We start from the raw sequence: 19068 nt of genomic DNA on the forward strand, positions 1-19068 counted from the left end.
ACACGAGCGAAAGTTCAACTTCCCTTTTGACGAATAGATTAGGTCCTTGTGGTCTTTTAGCCAACAAACCAACAATGGTGGTTCTTAATCAGAACTGCGGTAAGGACCGAGCCTTAGTACATGGGGCACACGCTCAACCAGGTGAGTTACCAGTGTGCACCTGTTTGTTTTTAAAAGGTATACAGGTTTAGAACTACTGGTTTAACACATTGCCACCTTCTACAGTATGATTGAAAGACATTTTAATTATTACAGATCCTAACAGTTAAGTGACTGAAATATCAAAGTGGCGGCGCTAGAGTGGGGTGCACCGATTAAAAAAAGCTGGATCTCTTTGTCAATATTATAAAATGACATTTCTGTTCTCTTGTTATGTTGTATAACAATTATTCCAATTTATGAGATACATAATTTTCATTTGGGAAACAGAGACCACTTATATTAGATCGTTCTTGGTATTGGCAGATACCCTGAGTGAGGTATCAAAATTGGTATTGGCAGAGAAAAACTTTAGCGCAACCTCTTCTTGAAGAAATATGCTTCATCACTAATCTCCGTTAGCTTGTAATACACCAGGCCATCTTTTACTGAAGGGCAGGACATATGGCCATCTCACACTTCCTTATTACAGAAATGTCTAAAGGATGTCAGTTTCAACTTAATTTTTGTTCTTTTAGCAGTGTGGTCTATAGGCCACTCACTAGTGGTTGGGAAGTGAAAAAGGACATGATTTGGAGTATTTGAAATTAGCCCATGATTTAACTTCTGTCTAAAATCTCTGACAGCAAACATCTATCCTGCTAAGTGAAATTAATTAAAACAGGTCATCCATATGGAACATGGGATCTCTCCTTTGGCAGCATGAGCACATAAAACATATAGAAGGCGTGTCTAAAAACATAAAAGTACCTGCTAACAATATGAATCTAAAGAGCAAAAGGTAAAGTCATATTTATGAAAGACAAAGAGGCAAACAAACAAAGCATTTAAGAAACTTACTATGATTTATTAAATTTGTTTAAAATGTAAAAATGTGATGAACCACTCACAGACAGGAATAAAAGACAAATGTTTCAAGAATTTAAAAGCAAAACTAAGACACACATTTACAGAAAGACTGTACAATATACACACAAAATCGATTTAAAAAAACAACATTAAAATCATGGATAAAGTTCTTGTACTGGTGACACTGTACATGTCTGACATAAAGATGTGAACAGTAGCAGCACTTACACTGTTCAAGACCCAAAACTCATGCTCCAATCTGTCTCATGACAGGAGGGTGATGAGTGCATCCAGAAACTTGCTCCTGTCATCCGTCTTCAGTTCAATTACTGCAGAGAAACAAAACACAGGTAAGAATGAATACATGCTCGAAGAAACAAGTCTTCACATCTGTAAGGAGCAAAAAGGTAGTTTGGGATACATGTTTCAGACAGGAAGGTGCAGAAATATTTAACACATTTTATTCTGCATTTGAAACATGACTAATGCGATATTGCCTATAGTGACAAGAACAACCTCAACTAATGCACAGAACAAAAATCCAATTAGTTTCATTGTGTTTGGCGCTAGAAGCGCTGCTAGACATGAAGACAAGGGTGCCACCTAGTGTCTGATGAAGAGTTGGACAACTCCAGATATAAAACATTTATGAGGAATAAAACAGCACATTAGAAAAACAACAATATCAATCTTACTCGAAGTGTCGAAGTTGTCATGAAGAGTTCTGGAGCTGGTGCTCTCTGCAGCTTTTTCAAATGCTCGACCAAAGAAACTTTTAGAGTACAGAGAAAAGAAGGAGAGTTGAGAAAATTAGGCAATTGTGGCAGTTCACAACACATAATTAGTTGATTTTTCAAGTAAAAATAACTATTTTCTGGTGTCGACTTCTCCAATGTGAAGACTTTTCTTTATTTTATATCATTGTTAATTGAATATCTTTGGGTTTTGGACTGTTGTTCGAATTAAAAAAAAAGCAGTCTGAAGAGATAACATTGAACTCTATAATAACACACCCTGTTACTTTATAACAAACAAATAAAAAAAGTAATTGTTTCTTGCAGTTATTAAGTATAAGTATTATTTTCTCTCAAAGCATCACATAACATGGTGGAAACGTATACTCATCAGCAGGTCTGCAGATTAAATAGCAAAAAACTATATCAGATATTGACTATTTGACTATATTAGTAAAAGATTCAGGATTCTGGGGTTATATTTTACACAGAAATTAGTGATTAAAACAGATTTGTAAATAAGGTATTGCACTTTCAAGTTGTATACTGGATAAACACATAATGTCTTGGTAATATCCTACATTAAAAGTGAGGTCTTACTTAGGCCTGTAACAATTATTACAAAAATGTCTTATCGCAATTTTTTTTTTTTTTTACATAATCACAAATTCTTTGTTTAACCACAATTAATTGCTAACATTAGCTAAGGTCGTAATGGGTATGACTGTTGATAGTAATTGACAGTTTTATGTTCACTTAAGAAAAATATCCAATGTTTTATGATAATAAAGAGGTGTGGTTTACTTCATAGGCTGTGTACCTGTGTTATTACATTATCTATTATTAATTATTTATTATTATGGGTCACATAACCATGATATAACCAAAATATGTATTCTGGGATTCATTCAAAACTTTCATTTGTTTGCAAAAGTAATACATATATAAATATTTTTAAAATTTGAATGAAAAAGAATTATATTGTTAATCCCAATCATTTCTAAGACAATTAATTGTACAGGAAAACTTGGAATTGTTACAGCTCTAGTCTTACTTCTTCTTGTCAGATGTTTCAGACTCAGGTGGGATTCCCACAACAATCACAGTTCCCTTCTCCACGTCCTTGGGAGCAGCCATGATGAGTGGAAGCAGTTTGCAGCGCTTATTTCTTGTCTATCCGACAAAAAACACCATGAGTGAAAGAGTGACACTAACAACAGTGTGTTTTCAGTGCAATTAAAAGCTTCTCCGACAGTCTGAATCCAGTTTGACGGCAATAACATACTTACAGAATGGACAAAAGCCTTTAGGAGGTACTTGCAGAGCAGAGTCAAGGCAATGGGCTTAGAAAAGAGCTTCACATCAGGTGTTCCCTACACATGAAAGAGCAGCAGGAAGCTTTGAGTTGAGCAGGATATACTGTCGAGAAGCAGCCACACACACCTGCAGGTCATTTAGACACTCGTACCTCCATGAGGTAGCAGTAGAGGAAGGGTCCCTGTGACAGGATGAGGTTGGTACAGATGCAGCTGGCCACAGTCTGCTGGATGGCCATCAGCTTCCTCTTAGCCAGTTCAATGCCTGAATGTAGACGCTCGAGGTTACTCCTACACAGAAAGAGAGACCAAGAGGGGACATTTCACAGCTTTAAACCCCTTGTTCTGGTGATCTTATCGACATTTAAGAACTCTAAGAGGATCAGGATTTTGGTTTAGTTTCTGCTACAAACCTGGAAAGAGAGTCCAGAGCCTTGATGAAGTTGTCACTGTCGCTCTCATCTTTCTCAGTGCTCTCCAGCAGGGCAGCAGTAGCATGCACCATGTCACTGGCCAGGAAGCGGTTTTTAAAGCCAAAGTGAACACCAAATGTCTGGATGCGGATGTCCTTCAAACTGATGGGGGGGCGGGGAAATAATTTCAGGCTGTCTGTCAATAAATGCATTTCAGCGTGTTCAGGTCATTTCTGGATTCATACCCGTATTTATTGGAAGACTCCTCAATCACGTCCCTCAGGTTCTCTTTGATCGACATGTCCATTGAGTTGAATTTCTGCCTCACTTGCTTCAGAGGTAGCCTGTTAAAGGATCATTAGCAAATATCAAGCCATTAAAACAAGTTAGGGAGCTCTATTTCACAGTGAGGCAATGACATAGGGGCTTCTGTTGATAGTGTTTCATTGATGTATTTACCCCATGTCAGCTAGGAACTCCTGGAGTTTCTTTTGGCCATTTAACGTCCAGAGCTTGAAGTTGCACGACGTGTAACAGGAATTACAGATACTCTCATACAGGGACCAGTGCTGGTAGAGGGTTAGACGGAGGCTGAAGATGAGGGTTAAGGAATACTCAAAAGAAAGTGATTTCTACCACTATGACACTTCAGCGTTTGGGGTAAAAATATAAAAGATCTACAATGACAACATGTCATATGAATTAAGGATACTCGTATTCAAAGGAGATCCTCATACAGTCGATAGAGAGAGAGTTCTCCTCATCCTCGTTTCGGTGGTTATGCCGGGAAACGTGTCGCTGCATTGTGGCGATGTCTGTTACATACTTCATGCTAAAAGGAACAAGGCAGACAAGAATAATTCAGTGTGGGTAAACAACATGAAGTAAATACATCTTGTAATGACTGTACTACAGCAGCGAGTCCCCCTATTTAATTCTAAGGGACTCAATTGATGTTTTTGAGAATTATGTTTTGAAGTATTGAAGATATTCTTACTGTGTAATTTTATCATGAACCCACTGGTCTGTCAGTCCAATGACGGCCCACCTGCAAAGAGGAAACCTTAAGAGTCTACATCTAAAAGTCTGTACAGGGCGTGGTGCATTTCCATAATGTTTAGTTAATGTCATTCAAAATATTTTATCACAAAGCTTACCAGAGCATGTCCTTGGTGTCTTTAGTTAACACCCACGCCAGCTCAAAAAACATCATTGACGCCTGACAAAAACACATGAAGAAACTTACGATTAAAATGTTCATTATTCAAGAATTCTTTCGGGAATAATAACAGAATATGTGAAATGAAAGTTAACATAGAGCTATGCATAATGAACTCTCAATTGTGTATAACGATATACATTATTATTTTTTATTTTTTTTTTACAATTTAACAGTTTTGTGAAAGTTTAATTAAATTAATTTCCCATGCTCATCTAAGGTTTCCAAAACTCAAAAGAAAAGAAATGCATGAATTTAAAAACTGTCTACTCACAGAAGTCCCATGATATTCATACTGCTCATAGTCAAACAAGATTTCCCTCCTGAGAAATGAGTGAAACATTAGTGTCAGTTTAGTAATTGTAATCACTACATGACAAACACTACCCCTACAAAACACTTCACCTTCGTGCCTCCCACTCCCTCTTCGCTCGCTGTCTTTCAATTCTCCTCTCAACTGCCCCCTGCAATGACATATCAGTCACACAACCATTAGTCACGTCCACACTGTTCTGATTAATTTCAGTGATGTATTCTCATTCTGTTCAATACGTACTTCATCAAATCTTCTCCGTTTCCCAGACGGCTCTGAGCCTTCATCACTCTCATTTCCAGAGTCACCTCCTTCCTCGTCATCTTCATCTCGAAATATATCATCATATGGGGGCACACCAAGGTCATCGTCCTGTTTGATTAGCAGCTTTATCTGTGGATGAAATGATAGGAGTTAACACAATGTTAAGTTTTGGTTTCGCTAACAAACTTCAAGAGCTAAACAGGAGAAAGTACTTAACCACTGAACAAGCTAATAAAGACTTAGATTGATAATTATCCATCACCTGGGTTTCATTGTAGACATTGACCACATCTACGGGCCGGTGAGTGTCACAGATGAAGAAGACGGAGTCATCATCCGGCTGCAGCATCTCAAGAAGGTCAACATTTGCCCCGCAGTTGATGAGAACAAAATACCGGAACTACAACACACCAAAATAGTACATTTAGTGTAAAGTGACAGTGTGGCAAACATCAACAGTTCTTCTTTGTGTATCCTTCTGTCATTTAGTCACGTCTAAGCTCAGGTCTGATTTGATCATACCTGCTCTTTATGTTCAAGGAAGGCAGTGCCAAGGTCCTGCCAGCCTGTAACTGGCACAAGTGTGTACTGGACCTGGTCACAGTGGAACAGTGCCTGGTAAGAGAAAAAGATTCAGCAAATATTGTTGAATTTATTAATTCATCATTAGTTGCTCACTAAAAACTACGCACACAGGAACAGTGAATTTTGAGCCACTGAAAATGAAGCCCGTAAGAAAATGTACAGACAAATCTATAGTATAAATAATATAAATACTTTTATCATCAGCATTTAATGTGTGTAGCCATTAGTTTTATCTCAGGAAATGTGCATTGCCACATGATTTAAATGTGTCAGCTTTTACATCATCTAAGTTCAATCTGCTGACCATAAGTGTAAGAGACATAACTAGAGGTATTTAATAACTATGTTCTCATGTTAACAAGCTTCAACAGATCCTGTAGTCCTGTCTCACATCAGTTAATGTACATAACATACATTATACAAGGAAGGTGCTGCTAAAGTTTTACAAATAACTCACTGAATCAATTTAATAAGAGACACAACTACATTATAGCTAAAGAGTGCTACTTATTGATAACGTCAAACTAAATACTAAGCTAGTGGTTTCTAATGGAGCATGGCATATGGTATATTTAATTTGAGGGGATCTCAGTATGTGCCCTGTCTAAACAGAGGTAGCATGAGCCAATGTTTGCTAACAGTTAACGTTAGCTGCCTGCTGGTTGTCTGACTCTTACCTGTAGTATCTTACAGGCGCAGAGAGCGTCGATGTCTGACGCCACCAGGAGTGCGACTCTCTGAAAGCAAAGTACATGTTTAACGTTAGTTAAGTATAGCATATAAAATAAATACTTTGCGTCTCAAATACCATAACTGACTATAAGGTACCTAGCCATTAACGTTAAGTAACGTTAGCAAACAGTCATTCGTGGTTCAAGTTAACTAGTTAACCTTACGTTACGGTTAGCTAGAACGTTTACGGTAGCTCGGTAACAACTTACCTGGTTGGCAACAACTTCATAAAATTCCTTCCTTATGTCCGTGATAAACATTTTCAAAAATTAAAATGTTTTAAGATGAGGACAGACCGGGTAAAATAACGCTAAAGTGGCATGAACAACGGGTTATTTTGGTTTACTGTCACGGAGCTTTCTTTGCTGTTCCGTGTTGGAAATGTGGCGCCAAATCTGCAGTCAGTCACATCCAACCAATCACTGGAAAGGAATTAACGTACGTCATACACTAGAGGCCCCGCCCGCTGTACTGAAGAAAAAGCGGCCCAAAACAAAGAGAAACCGGACATCAGTTTATATTCCCCACTCTATTATTTCTGGTAGGCAAGAAGATACTTGTACTTTACTCGAATATTTCCATTGTATGCTAATGTATACTTATTATAATATACTAAATATATACTTGCTAGAGCTACTGCACTACGAAGTCAAATATTGTTCTTTTTTACTCATCACATTTATCTGACATCTTTAGTTACTAGTTACTTTGCATAATACAAAATATAAATCAACTAATACATTATGAAATATTGTTATAGGTTAAAATACACAGCAGAAGCCTATATAAAGTAATGAAAATTAGCCCCACCTTTACCAGCTGCAAAATTAAAGCGATGACCACAATGCATCATTAATTATAATCCAATAATAGGCTTATGTGTGATTCTGAAATGGGCCATTCTGCATAATGAGTACTTTTACTTTTCATACTTTAAGTATATTTTGATGCTAATACTTTTGCACTTTTACTTAAGGAATGTTTTGAATGCAGGACTTTTACTTAATAAGAGTATTTTTTTTTTTTTTTTTTAATGTATTAGTATTGGTATTTTTGACTAACCCTAACCTTTTTTATCCACTACCGCCTAATCCTGATTAAATAGGGAGGGCTGAAGGGACACCATTTTTGAAATCCTCAGGTCATGAAATTCCCCAATGCAACCCCACCCTACTAAGAAATGATCCCCCATTAAAATGTTAAAACTATTAGCTACTGCTTATACACAAGACAATTAAGAGAAAAGATATTGTTGCAGCAATTGTACAGTTACTTTACTGTACTGTGACCAGGGCCAAACAGCATTCAAACCATTTTTATGGACATCACATTTATACAAAATACTGTTAAATGAATGAAGAACATTTTAGACAATTTTAGATTCTAAAATCCTTACTACAACCACAATCCTGACTGTGATGTTCCTTCAATTCTCTTAATTCAAAAATGTTCAATTCAGTGAATATTTGCACCAGAGTTAATCTTTTAAACTATGGTTTGACAATCCTTCTTGTTAAAATGTAAACTAAAGGACTTCCCCATATCAAAACAATAAGAAGTACACCGAAATATGAAAATATAGATTGCAGCTTTAAAACCAGAAAATACATTTGAAAATGTGGCTATTCTGCACACCTTTATTGCTAAAATATAAGCTGCTTCATAATTTGACTAATACATTTGTAATTTTCTCTTTTTTGTTGTTGTATCCTGTTATCCTATACCACTTTTCAACATGTCCTTGTTATACATTTCATAGTGTCTAAATAAGTGCCTGTTATTCATCACACATTTCTGACTCAAAAGAAAATAAGCAAAGGACAGTGTGTATTGCAAGATTATTTAGAAACATCATTTAATGTCACCAAAAGAGTTGTTAAAAGCATCACAACATGTACAATCAGGATATCAGCAAAAGTGGCTGCTATACAAGCCAAGGCAAATTATGATAAGCATGACATAAATAAAGCAAACAGGCAAGTTTTAGTATCATCCCTTGTAATGACAGAAGATCTGAAAAAAAACAGACATAATCCACAACCTGATACAGTATTCATGTACTGAAAATCACATAAATTAATAGAAACAGATGGAAATGGATTGGATTGGAGATTGATGGGACTTGGAAGGAAGTAATGAAGTAAATGTGTTGCTATTTACATGTAGCTGTGAAACATGCAGGATTTTATCAAAATGCAGCAAAGTCTAATACATTTTTTTGTCTAAAGATCCCCCAGAAAGCCACGTGCCCACAAATATGATTCCTATTTTCATGAAATAACATGATCACATTTAAGGTAAACAAACAAATATTTAAAATTCAAGTAAACTCCTACATGCCCCAAAATTAAATACACTTAGACCTATACATCATATCATAATAACTATAAGATTGACCAAGTAACGTAAGATATTATTTGTGTCTAAGTTTTGTAAAAAGTTAAGTTTTTCCTCCGCTTAGCTACTCACCCAGAAATGTTCACATTTGACTCTATCAACAATAACATTTATGGAAAGAAATTTTTTTTTTTTTTCTGAGGTAAAGAAAGGCAGCATGCCACATTTAAACACCATGTTGTATATTCCCAACTGACTCCTATACACAAAAAGATTCAGAACAAAGTTGTGTACGTGACAGGGAGCACATGCAGTATATAATTAATTCTTTAACTAAGAGTAACAAAGTAATGTAGTAAACAAAGGCACAAATTCATCTGTTTTTCTCTGCCAAGTTTGGTCTGAAACCACTGTGATCCAGCTGCTTGATTCACAGCGACGTGTGTGCTTTGACCCTGCAAAACTTTGGCTGATTGCACACACAAACAGAAACATAAAGAGGTTTGGTTGTTTCTCAGACATGTCATGTCTATGTAACATTGTGATGTTTTTTCCAATTGAAAACCAATCTTACAAACCCAACGGAAAGATAAAACAGAAAAAAAAATTAAACGGAAAGACCACAAAAAAAGTTGTAAAATCATAACTGAATCACAGACTTTTACTGACTAAAGTTGAAGTTGATGAAAACTTCCAGAAAACAAAAACCTTTACGTGCCAATAAAACAATTAACAGGATAGAAAACCTCACCAGCAGGAGCACAGGGAGGCTAGCACCATCACCTGAAGAGGTTACAATCTGACCTCACTCAGGTTCATCAGAAAGATCTGGTGTCACTGTCACTCCAACAACTAACTCCTGTACACTTCTGGTGAACATTCACACTTCAGATGTGTTGGCAGAGGAGCAGGAAGAGTTACGAGAACCAGACCTGCAGTCAGCCTGAGACCACTTGTGCAGGAAAACCTTCTTTTACAGTCATATTAACTATATTAACATATGTGCTGTCCAGTTAGAGCAAAGATGTGATTATATCATGTGTGTTTGTCACAAAGAAAGTACAGCAAGCACTGCAAAAACTGTGAGAAGAGATGAGTGGAGCTGCTACATCAGTGCGTTATACTAAGGACTGGGCATATGAACCCTTTCCAGATGTTAATCAAACAATCTGTGAATGGAAACATTCTAAATATAATATAGGAATACAGAACGATTTAAAGCACTCATAAACAGTGGAGCAATGTGGAGATAGATTGAAGATATAAAGCTGACCAAGTGGTTTAGATTAACCTGCTTTACACATAAAGGTGCTTTCAGAGCGGGGTGGGCCATATGTACTGTGGGACGATATCAATTTTGTCAAATGTTAGAGATTTTTATCCTAAAGTCTGGTGATATTCCGTACTTTTTTTTTTTGTTTTTCGACAAATCAAAAACCAAAACCAACAATGAATTGATCCTACTAACAAGTGTTGTTTGTAAACAAAGCCTGATATATCTTTTTCATCGTCCCAAAGCAACTTGGCCACTAAATGTGTATTAATCCACAGCTGAAACTAGTCCCCAACAAATACACTATTTACTCCTGGATGAGTAATGTTTACTAAAAACTACAGTGCCCAGTTGGTTTAGGACATTTCTGAGCCTTTTATTCAGATATTAAAGTATTGATATAATGATGTAAACTGACATATACTGATAGAGGATTGTATCCGTATCACCCACCCCTACTTTTAGATACAAACAGCCCACATTAACACCTCTTACTTCACCAGTTTGTCGCTGTCAAATCAAATACAATATGGTGCAGATGATCTAAGCTCAAAGGTCCACTTGCTAATTATTTGGAACTGTCAAAATTATCTCAGTCTTCGAGTGGAGCCGGCTCAAGTGATCAAATGATTTAAACACTTGGGTACATGTCATGATAACAAGTGGTCGTGTACGGAGGAGAGATTTTAACCCGTGTATCTCCTTAAAGTGTTCATTCAGTCTGCTGTTGTTTCACATTCAGGTCTCGTGATTACACCTGAACCAGCTCCATTTGCAGAAGAAGACTTCGAGATGCAGTTGAAAGCTCTCAGTCATTAATAAAAAGGACCCTTTTGTGCTTGAGCTAAAAATAATGATTATTTTAGTTATCTAATATCTTAATTATTCTTTTATATTAATTGATTAGTCAATGATTTAGTCTGATAAATGTCAAAACTTCAAACTGCTTGTTTTGTTTTACCAACTAGTCCAACCCTTATATATTAAATTCACAATGTCAAAAAGCAGCAAATCTTCACATTTAAGAAGCTGCAAAAACCCAGGGGTTTAACAACCAAAAAATTAGTCAATTATCAAAAGTGTTGTCAATTAACCACATAATCGTTTCGGCATAAGGTTGAGCTCTGATTCTCTTTACCATATATTGTTTTCCCAAAAGTCAAGAATGAACATCCGTGCAAGAACCTCAACCCTGCTTGTTGAAAAAGTTGTAAGTTTACAAAACAATCCCCAAAAAGTGTTCCAACATGAGAAACTTCCACACAGCAGCTGAGCCAGTGGTTGATGGGCAGTGGACCATTAGTGCAGTGCTTGTGTAGTTGACCTGCTCAGCTGTTGTGCGTATTTTAAGTTATGTAATCTATAGGCACGATACACAGCGTGTGAAGGGCTGGGCCTTATGGAAAATAATAAAAGTCATCGTATCCACCAGGCCCTTCAATGTTGATAACTTTTATATGTAATGATGTCGGTTTAGGTTTGGAAGTTGTTTATGTAGTTGTTAAACTGGAGTTGTTATTTACAGCAACTCTCAAGTGTTTGAGAAACCATTCAGAAGAAATGTGGCATTAGTCTTTTTTTAGTTTAGAAAATACACCATGTGTCACCATACAAAAAAAAAAAAAATCCCACAATACAGTTAAAACGATTGACGATAAACAATAAATATTGACTGCCCAGCCCTATGGGTGTGAAAATTGGAATTAGAAGGATTACCATGTAACCCAGTATGAATGACACCAGTAACAGAACAGATAGCTGTTCTACAGGGGCAGGATGTAGTTGGAGTTGGCAAGTTTGCGCTCCTGTGCGGCGGGAACAGTCTCTCTGTGACGCAGAGGTCTGTGGCACTCAGCGTCCTGAAGAGGAGGGTAGTGTTGTCTGTAACACAACCAGGCAAAGGAGAGGCCCAGCAGAGAACCCACCAATACATCTACATGGAGGAAAGAGAAACATGCACACGCACGTGTGTAATATTCAGAGGAATTATGCAGAGCGACGAGAAACAAAGAGTTTATTTGTCACACTTTTACACACACACACACACACACACACACACACACACACACACACACACACACACACACACACACAAAAAGAGAGAGAGTTTGATTCCACAGCTTCATATGAATGCTTTCAATCTATATTCAACAGGTTGGGAGAATATTAACCCTAAGATAGATTTGTTTTAGGTTACGATATTCCATTAACTTAAAACTTAAAAAAGCTTCAAGTTATTAATTATTAATTTATTGTTAGATGCACAACAATGATAGATGTTGGCAATGAAAATCTAAGATCTTAGGCTCCCTCCAACAATGCTCATTAAATATGTATAAAAAGTTAAAATATAGATCGACATATTGGTGGATATATTTAGGTTGGAAAAACTGACATTTTCCCCAGAGGACCAAGGGGAACAACTTCCTTCCTTTAAGGAAGAACATTTATTTATTTACGATACATTATTCATTCACAACAAAAATTGGTGTCCTTAAAGGTTGGATTTTTCCTAATTTTTTAATTAAGGCATTAAGATCAATTTCCAAAAGATGATTTTTTTTATTCCTCTTTTTAGTCAACTTTAGCATGGGTTCATAAACTTATGAGCACCACTGTAAATTGTCATATTTCTTCAATCAACATGAAAAACCTTAAAATGATCCCAGCAACAGCTACCAGTCAATAGTGTCGACATTTTTCACACATCCTCTTTCACTGTGTCCCTCTAAACCATCTTCTGCTACTGACCTTGCCAGTGGTGTTTGTAGTCGCAGGTTCTGGAGAGGGCGATCACAGTCGCAATAAGTAAAGGTGTGAGAAAGGCACACAGCCGCCACGCTCTGCCTTGGCCTGCTGCATTGAAGCAGCACAGCTTTCCTGCGATGTATAGCGCTGTGAAACCCAAACCTGCAAAGGCAACTGGGGCCGAGGAGAAAGGATGGAAAGGGTGATCAGAGCCAGAGAAAGTTGTATACAGGAACAAAGAGAACTCAAAGAAAAAACAACAAAAAGAGAAGGGGCAAGGATTAGAGATGGGGAGTAACGTGTGATGCTATCTTTCTTATATGACAAAATAAAAGCCTGGAGGCTAAAACAAGCTTATAATAGTTTTTGAATTTTCAATTTCATTTTTAGTTAGTTTCCAGTGTGTGTGTTTGCTAGTTTTAGTTTAGTTTCATTTTTTTAGGTTTAGTTTTAGTTTTTATATTTAGTTTTGATTTGTTTTTGTTAGGGCCAGGTATAATGTCTCAGAAATATGTAGCTACATTATATACAGTCATGTGAACAAATTAGGACACCCATGCTAAAGTTGACTAAAAAGAGGAATAAAAAAATCATCTTTAGGAAATTGATCTTAATGCCTTAATTAAAAAATGAAGAAAAATCCAACCTTTAAGGACACTAATTTTCTTTGTGAATGAATAATGTATCGTAAATAAATAAATGTTCTTCCTTAAAATACAGGGGGCGTAAGTAAGTACACCCCTATGTTAAATTCCCATAGAGGCAGGCATATCTTATTTTTAAAGGCCAGTTATTTCATGGATCCAGGATACTATGCATCCTGATAAAGTTCCCTTGGCCTTTGGAATTAAAATAGACCCACATCATCACATACCCTTCACCATACCTAGAGATTGGCATGGTTTTATTTCAGTTAGCCTAATAGCTGGTTTGATTTGCATTGAGAGATGATTTTATGGAAAGTACCCCATGCCAATCTCTAAGTATGGTGAAGGGTATCTGATGATGTGGGGCTACTTTAATTCCAAAGGCCAAGGGAACTTTATCAGGATGCATAGTATCCTGGATTACTAGTTACTAGTTATTACTAATACTGGCCTTTAAAAATAAAAATCTGCCTGCCTCTATGGGAATTTAACATAGGGGTGTACTCACTTATGCCCCCTGTATTTTAAGGAAGAACATTTATTTATTTACGATACATTATTCATTCATAAAGAAAAATGGTGTCCTTAAAGGTTGGATTTTTCCTCATTTTTTTTAGAGCTGTAATCGGGCCTTAAAAGTTCGGCCCGACAACGCCCGAGCCCGACAGAATTCGGGCCGAGCCGGACCAGTACATTTTGATTGACAGATTTTTAAAAGCCCGAACCCGTTTACAGCCCGACTGTACAAAAGGCCGTCTATCAGCAGTGATTAGAGTGCATGTCGGAAAATAGCTCTTCACACCGCAAGTCCCGTCGGGTTCGGGCAAAGATCTTCAGCTCTAATTTTTTTTAATTAAGGCATTAAGATCAATTTCCAAAAGATGATTTTTTTATTCCTCTTTTTAGTCAACTTTAGCATGGGTGTCCTAATTTTTTCACATGACTGTACATACAAAATACATGGTTGGTGAACTGTGTAGGAATGACCATGATGTTTAATGTTTACCTTTTGCGCTACTTTAAGGCCTTTTTACAGTCGCCGCAGCCGACCTGTCGCTTGTCAAAATGACGTAGATCTCGCTGGCGCGCCAGGATTTTGAGTGCGCGACCAGAGGTCGTGCATCACTCTATTTTTTTCAGCGGCACACGACAAAGTGGAAACAAGAAGCATGGACGAGTTTGAGGGCAACCAGATGCAAGGACTCTCAGAGTGACTGCAAGTGTCTCTTGTAAACTTACTGGGTTAAGATGAGTTCTTTTATGGTGAATGAAAGGCTTGATCCGACAAAGTAGCCAGTTCTGCCATTGTTTACCTTTTTCTTCTTCTTCTAGTCCGTAAAAATAGCAAAGTTGGTAGCCTTTCCTCATTAGCGCCACCTCTGTTCAGGAAAAGACTGCAACTAGTGTCGCAACCACCACTCGCGAGTATAAATAGTTACGGCGCTCCCATGATGTCACATTTGCGCACGACAGGTTGGCTGCGGCGAATACACCGAACCCTTAGTGCCTAATGTGAAGCAACTGCAGAGCAGCACCATCTCCTGGAATGTCAAGTCTGTTCAATTTCTGTGGTTCAACAAGAGTTAACAGGAAAATTCACACTGTCTCCTTTCAGCAGAAATATATTATAGCTAAAAAACTAAAACTAAAATGATTTACGTTCATTTTTATTTTATTTTATTAGTTAGTAGTTTTTGAACCTGGCAATATACTGTAGTTCCAGTTTAGTTTTAGTTTACTAAAAATATCTTTCACTGCTTGTTTTCATTTTAGTTGAATATACCAACCCTGGGCTAAAATACACTTATATACATCTATTGTCCCACTTTGTGCATTTGTTGTTTGTCCTTGTTGCCTGCTGATGAAAGTGTACCAGCTACTTATGCATAATCAAACATAAAAGGCCCTTACAGGAAGAGTGCCCGCTGGGAAAGCTCTTCCTGCCCTCCATGACTACATCTGGGTCACCGCTGCAGCGCAAATCCAGGTTCATCTGCCCGTCTGGGAAACAGCGATAGAAGAAGTCTGGTCGTGGCCTGGGGCAGGGGACAAACACACAGAAGACTGATTTAGGCTTTTATCCACTTTGGCACTGGGTTTCATTATCATTTGCTATGTTTGTGTACAATGTTTACCTGCCAACAACAAGTTTGATGACGTTGGTGAAAACTCCGTTCAGCACCAGAGTCAAAGTCACAGCTGGATGACAGAGAGAAACAGAACTGAGTCATTGAAAAAAGGCAAAAAACTAGTTGACATTTTTGTTTTAATATGAAAAAACAGATGTTTGCGTGCAGCTTTCTTACCCAGCGAGGCTTCTTTTAGATCGCCTCGTTCTGACTTCATCAGGAAGGTGAAAACCAGGATAACAATCAGCGGGGTGAAAACTGCTACACTCTGATGGAGATATAGAGAGAGGAGAGTAATACAACTCTAATCCACTTTAATCCATATGCATATCTGTACGCAAGTGTATACATTAATAACTCAATTTAACTACAAATTGCTTACACCTAAAATTCTACAAATATTAACGATTTTTGTGAAGCACACACTAGTTTTTTTATTTATATGTATACGTTTCTATTTATATACGTTTATTTTCAACCTGCAGAGGCTTCTATGAGTAAAATGAAATTTATGGCAATACTGCATTTCTGTCCACCATCTCTGCCTGTCCTTGCTGAGGAGTACTGCATTTAAAAAAAATCTACAGTGCTTTATTACACAATGAAACTGAAGTTTTTGACACAAATAAAATATGTGATATTCACTGTGGTAATGACCTCATCTGAAGTCTAACCCTGCAAATTGATTTTCAAACTGTAATGAGACCAGTGGTTGTGTGGAAGGTAGGAAATTAATCTAAAAACGTATGATTTGCTTTAGAGAATGGTGGTCAAAGTGATGTAAACTGGGATTATTGTGCTAAAAAGAAACATTGGTATGGTCCTTTAAACACAGTAAGAGGAGGGAAGTAAATTGAGATATACTGATTGTTGTCAGGGATGAGGTACAAGGGGGAAAAACACTGCACTAAGGGATTTATTATGTTCCATTTGAACTCAGAGGTGTGCAGCCATATTACTTACAAACATAAGAGAAGTGGGTACATGGTCTCTCTCCACACGATGGAATTTATACAACCACATCTCCTCTGGCTGGATCTCACGGTAGAAAGGAGGAAGCTGCTCCGTGACACTACACCAACACAAAAAGAGCTATGTTTGTTTTCTCATCATTAAAAACAATGCCTGCCTTTTAAATAATAGATCCATAAAGCAATGATGAAAATGATTCAAAGTTGGATATACTTACAGGAACACGATCAACAGCGCCATCCGGATGGAAATTTCCGACAGGAAACCACGAAGCAGCCTCCTCTTCATTTTGGTTCTTGGAGTGGACTTCAGTCAACAGCAAACATTGTCACTCCACTTTCATTTAACTTAACTGGGACTAGAAAAAAAAAAGAAGAACGGAGTTTAAATTTATGTCATTAATTTGGGTGTTGAAAAAAAGAGTGGTGAGCTCATATTTCATTAGTTAGAGAGATTGTGAGTGTGCAAGTGGAAAAACAGTAAATCTAATTACTATATACTTCAGTCACACGTGGACAAATTCATTTAAAAGTACACATATCTGCTATATATAATCCTGATGGATTATCGGATGAAAATAATAAACTGGCTTTGCTTCAAAAAGGTCCTCCACACACCCACACAGGTGTTTTCAGTAATTCTGCCTGAAAGACCTCTTTTGAGAAAGTACAGACTAAACTCATCTGACATCTTCTTGATACTGATGTTATTTTTTGTTAGGATGGGATATTTCTATCACTTAACTACCTGTATCACCTAACTGAAATTGGATTTTTGAGCACAAGACCAGTATAACATTTCTTATTACTTATTGACTAATATATACACTGGTACTGATATACTGTATCTATGAACAGTTAATATTTGTTGATATGTTGATTTATAAGCCTGTAAACGTAGATCCCCTCCCCACCCCCCATCAAACAAACTGAATTTGAACATTCATACAGATGTCAGTGTAAAGAGGAGAAAAGATCTTTGTGAATTTAGGAAATACATCAGTGCGTCCCTAGGTTTCAAATCACAGTCAAGCGTAAAATCACATACAATTTGACAATGAGCTTTACAGTCCCACATCAGCAGTGGTTATTCACCCTTGTCCTTTAGTCATTCTTGTCTATAAAAAGAAGGGGGAAAACACTAATTAAAAAAATGGAAATATAAATACCGTATTCTGCTTTATACCAAGTATCTCCACCACTTTTACTCTGATCTGGTGAAATGCTGGTAAAGATAATGTTGAATATCTCCTCTCCTCTCCTCCTTTAAGCCCCTGCCCTGTCTAAAACCTGATATAAAGGCCAACATGGTGCACCTGTGCCCTCCTCTTCTAGGTGATGCACACATTTAAAAGCTGTTATTTAATTGCATATAACATCAAGCCTGTTTTTATAATAACTATACTATATACACAGTTTCTGCCAATATACAGAACAAGACAAACAAGCTAACATTAAGTGGCTGTGTTGTAGAAACCAGATGTTAGCAGCCTAAGCTAAGCTAGCTAGCAACATCTGTCAAACAAGCATCTCTAGCCCATTTCCGCATTGTCAAACAGGAAATCCCAGCTCCGTTACTAACCTTCAACAAGTCGTTATTTTATCTCTTCATCCTCATATTAACGTGTGCAGTTAACATGAATTAGGCCTCAACATCCTCTGTTTCTGCCGACGGTGTAAGTCGCACATTTGAGAAGAAACAAGGATGCCACGGAGGAGATGAGCGCTGCGTGAAGCTCGCGGCTACATATGACCTACTTCTGGTTACGGATTTCCAAAATAAAAGTATGTAGTTAAATGTACAAATTAATATGTGAAAATAATGTCAACTAGCGCTTGCTCTTGAGATTTCGACTGCACCACACTAATGTCGTCAGTAAATTAAATTTGAAAAATATAAAATGTTTTCCTTGGTATTTTATTTTCTTTCTAAATATCATTATCATGCACAGTTACAGATAAAACTACTCATTAATATACAATTATATTCGTATTCTATAAAGCAGAAGCCGTAATCAAATTCAGTTATATATTATCCTTATGAACATTGCCAAAAAAAGTAGGCTTATTTTGTAATCGGTATTTAAAAAGTAATCAGTAAAACTTACTTTAAGTAAACGACTCTTAGAATGTATCCATGTGTTATAGTACTTCTGTTGTTTTCATTGTATCTTGTGACGTGTTTTAAATACATCTTGACGGTCAATGAAGTTATGTGAAGGATTTTTTTGTGGCAAATTTGTTTGTTAGTGCTGGATATTCTGTAACAAACATTTAGAATATTACTAAATATGAATCGCGTATTACTGCCATATTCTTTGTTTACTGTACTAGTTAGTCCCTATAGATTAAATGAGCTTGCTGTTTGACCACAGGGGT

The 19068-nt window shown here is 37.0% G+C and overlaps 2 protein-coding genes across 2 annotated transcripts; both read right to left on the reverse strand.

Moving 5' to 3' along the window:
- Positions 1-1067: 1067 nt before the first annotated feature.
- On the reverse strand, positions 1068-7002 carry cdc45 (CDC45 cell division cycle 45 homolog (S. cerevisiae)). The gene is made up of 18 exons (XM_031305948.2): positions 6794-7002; positions 6530-6589; positions 5790-5882; positions 5530-5667; positions 5247-5396; positions 5096-5154; positions 4965-5013; positions 4629-4690; positions 4469-4519; positions 4184-4303; positions 3931-4062; positions 3717-3815; positions 3472-3633; positions 3211-3349; positions 3032-3115; positions 2797-2915; positions 1704-1780; positions 1068-1337 (listed from the first exon to the last, which is right to left on the reverse strand). Exons 1-18 carry the CDS (start codon positions 6842-6844, stop codon positions 1273-1275), a joined length of 1710 nt encoding a protein of 569 aa, XP_031161808.1. The 5' UTR covers positions 6845-7002; the 3' UTR covers positions 1068-1272.
- A 1387-nt stretch (positions 7003-8389) lies between these two features.
- plpp5 (phospholipid phosphatase 5) lies at positions 8390-18442 on the reverse strand. Its single transcript, XM_031305171.2, has 8 exons — positions 18272-18442; positions 16908-17048; positions 16682-16790; positions 15896-15986; positions 15725-15788; positions 15501-15625; positions 12946-13116; positions 8390-12127 (listed from the first exon to the last, which is right to left on the reverse strand). Exons 2-8 carry the CDS (start codon positions 16976-16978, stop codon positions 11958-11960), a joined length of 801 nt encoding a protein of 266 aa, XP_031161031.1. The 5' UTR covers positions 16979-17048; positions 18272-18442; the 3' UTR covers positions 8390-11957.
- Between the last annotated feature and the right edge of the window lie 626 nt (positions 18443-19068).

Source organism: Sander lucioperca, chromosome 2, assembly GCF_008315115.2.
Source record: "Sander lucioperca isolate FBNREF2018 chromosome 2, SLUC_FBN_1.2, whole genome shotgun sequence".
In the NCBI taxonomy this organism is placed as follows: Eukaryota; Metazoa; Chordata; class Actinopteri; order Perciformes; family Percidae; genus Sander; species Sander lucioperca.